Source organism: Pterocles gutturalis, unplaced genomic scaffold, assembly GCF_000699245.1.
Source record: "Pterocles gutturalis isolate BGI_N339 unplaced genomic scaffold, ASM69924v1 Scaffold53872, whole genome shotgun sequence".
Classification (NCBI taxonomy): Eukaryota; Metazoa; Chordata; class Aves; order Pterocliformes; family Pteroclidae; genus Pterocles; species Pterocles gutturalis.
In genome coordinates, this window is record NW_010109753.1 from 1 (window position 1) to 2,051 (window position 2,051).

Sequence of the window (2,051 nt, forward strand, 5' to 3'; positions counted from 1 at the left end):
CTGTGCTATCCCTGTCAATTGGCAAAACAAAGGATAGATTATCTTTACTATGGGTTTCTTAAATTAAGAACCATTTAATGTAGTTAATGAAGTTTGAATGACAAAGGCAGGAAATCTGTAACGATGGCTATATAGACAAAATAATTTTTTCCTTGCTCATAGATACTTGAAACTCTTCACCTTCCTTCCTCTTGAGGAGATTGACCACATCATGGAAATGCATGCCAAAGAACCTGAAAAATGGGGCCCTCAGAAACGACTTGCTGCAGAAGTAACCAAGCTTGTTCATGGCAGAGAGGGGCTAGAATCTGCTAAGAGGTGAAGTTTGATTTGTTGAGCAGTTTTCTTTCAGATTTAGTCAATGGTAATTATCCATAGTTTTTCAGGGACTATATTAATGTAGTTAGTTGTTGCTCAGCTGTTAAAAGAGAAAAAAGTAGTAATTCTGTAGACTTAAAATATACATTAACAATATAAAAAACTTGCAGTGCAGTGGGTTACGATTAAAAAAAATTGGAATGTACTTTAAGTATTTCTGTTACTGTGTGGATCCTCAGCAGAAGCTGGGGAGGGGAATCTGCTTAGTTGAGTAGCATGTTGCATGAAGATGAGACTAGCACTGTCTTTTGAATGATCTTTGTTCTCACAGGTGTACTAAGGCCCTTTATTACAGCAGCGTGGAGGCATTGGAAGCTATGTCTGACCAAGAGTTACAGGAACTTTTCAGACAAGCTCCTTCAGCTGAATTGATGCTTGAACCTGGAATGAACATTCTTGACTTGTGTCGGAAAGCAAATGCCATTCCAGATGGACCTAGTGGGTATGTTATCACCTGTGCTCTTCAGTAATATCTCACTTAAACAGGTTGTAGTGGTATGCTTTCAGAAGTTAAACAAAAGATCATGACAGCCAAACAAAGTAGTAACAGGCTAGCAATCTACATTCCAGCAGTAAAGAAGAGGGGAAGAGGCAGCCTTATTCCATTTTGAAGTAGAAGTGTGGGATAATGCAGTCTCGTGTACCTTAGCTGTAAAACCTACACCTGATGAAGGGACAGCCTAACGCAACAGCCTAAGTTTCCTTACACCTCTCAGAAAGAATGAGAGTGGTAGAGGCTAAGGTTAATTTCAGTCACTCTTGACCTGGACTGAAAGTAAAGTACAAGAGAATTAAAACTTATTCAATTATGGATCCAACAAAAAAACTCTTAACCGAACTTTCAGTACTTAACAGCAGTAAATTGCCTTCTCTTGCAATTACCAGTTGTTCTTGTTTGCTTTTTTTTAAGGTACCAGAAAATTACAGATGGTGGAGTTTCAATAAATGGGATTCGAGTAACAGATCCAGAGACTGTTCTTATTCTTGGACAACATATTCTCAAAAATGGGGTATCACTGCTTAGGATTGGAAAGAAGAATTACTACATTATAAAATGGCTGCAGTTGTGACAAGCGAATACCTCCCTAAAACAATGGATCATTTAAACTCTGTTGCTTGAAGATGTACTTGAATGTTTCTATACTGTGTGTTACTAGGCAGCTCACAAACTGCCTATTACCATAGATTCATTTTCAAAATACACCAACAGAGTTCAAATAAAGGCAGCTACTTTATATCACTGAAGATATGTTTCAATACTCTGCCTTATTCAAAGCACCATTCATAAGAGGATATGCACAAGGAGATGAAGAGATTAATTTCAGAGTCCAAAGATGGAGATGCTTTTCCCCTGCTTTAACAACATTCTCTGATGTAGGAGGAGAACAGGGGCCAGGTACTCTACAGCATAATCCACAGCAAGATGAGTATACTCAAAACAAGTACTTCTTGCAGAGGATGCATGCTGCTGCCAGTTTGACTTCATCCTAACAGAGAAACCTGCGTAAGTGGGTAAGGACAACCAACCTACGATGAACATTTTTTTTTTTCCTGAAAAGGTTTGCTTTGAAGGAAACTGCAGACTATTCACAATAAATGAGGAGGATGGTTAAGCCCTAATATGTAAGCTTTTTATTGGTTATGGATGTGGGCACACTGCATACAAGGTTTCC

General features: G+C 38.5%; 1 protein-coding gene across 1 annotated transcript; it reads left to right on the plus strand.

Moving 5' to 3' along the window:
• Positions 1-162: 162 nt before the first annotated feature.
• YARS2 (tyrosyl-tRNA synthetase 2, mitochondrial) lies at positions 163-1,615 on the plus strand (the record flags this gene model as incomplete). Its single annotated transcript, XM_010073057.1, has 3 exons — positions 163-318; positions 650-820; positions 1,289-1,615. Coding segments are annotated over 3 exons (487 nt in total), but the record flags the coding sequence as incomplete, so codon positions are not given.
• Between the last annotated feature and the right edge of the window lie 436 nt (positions 1,616-2,051).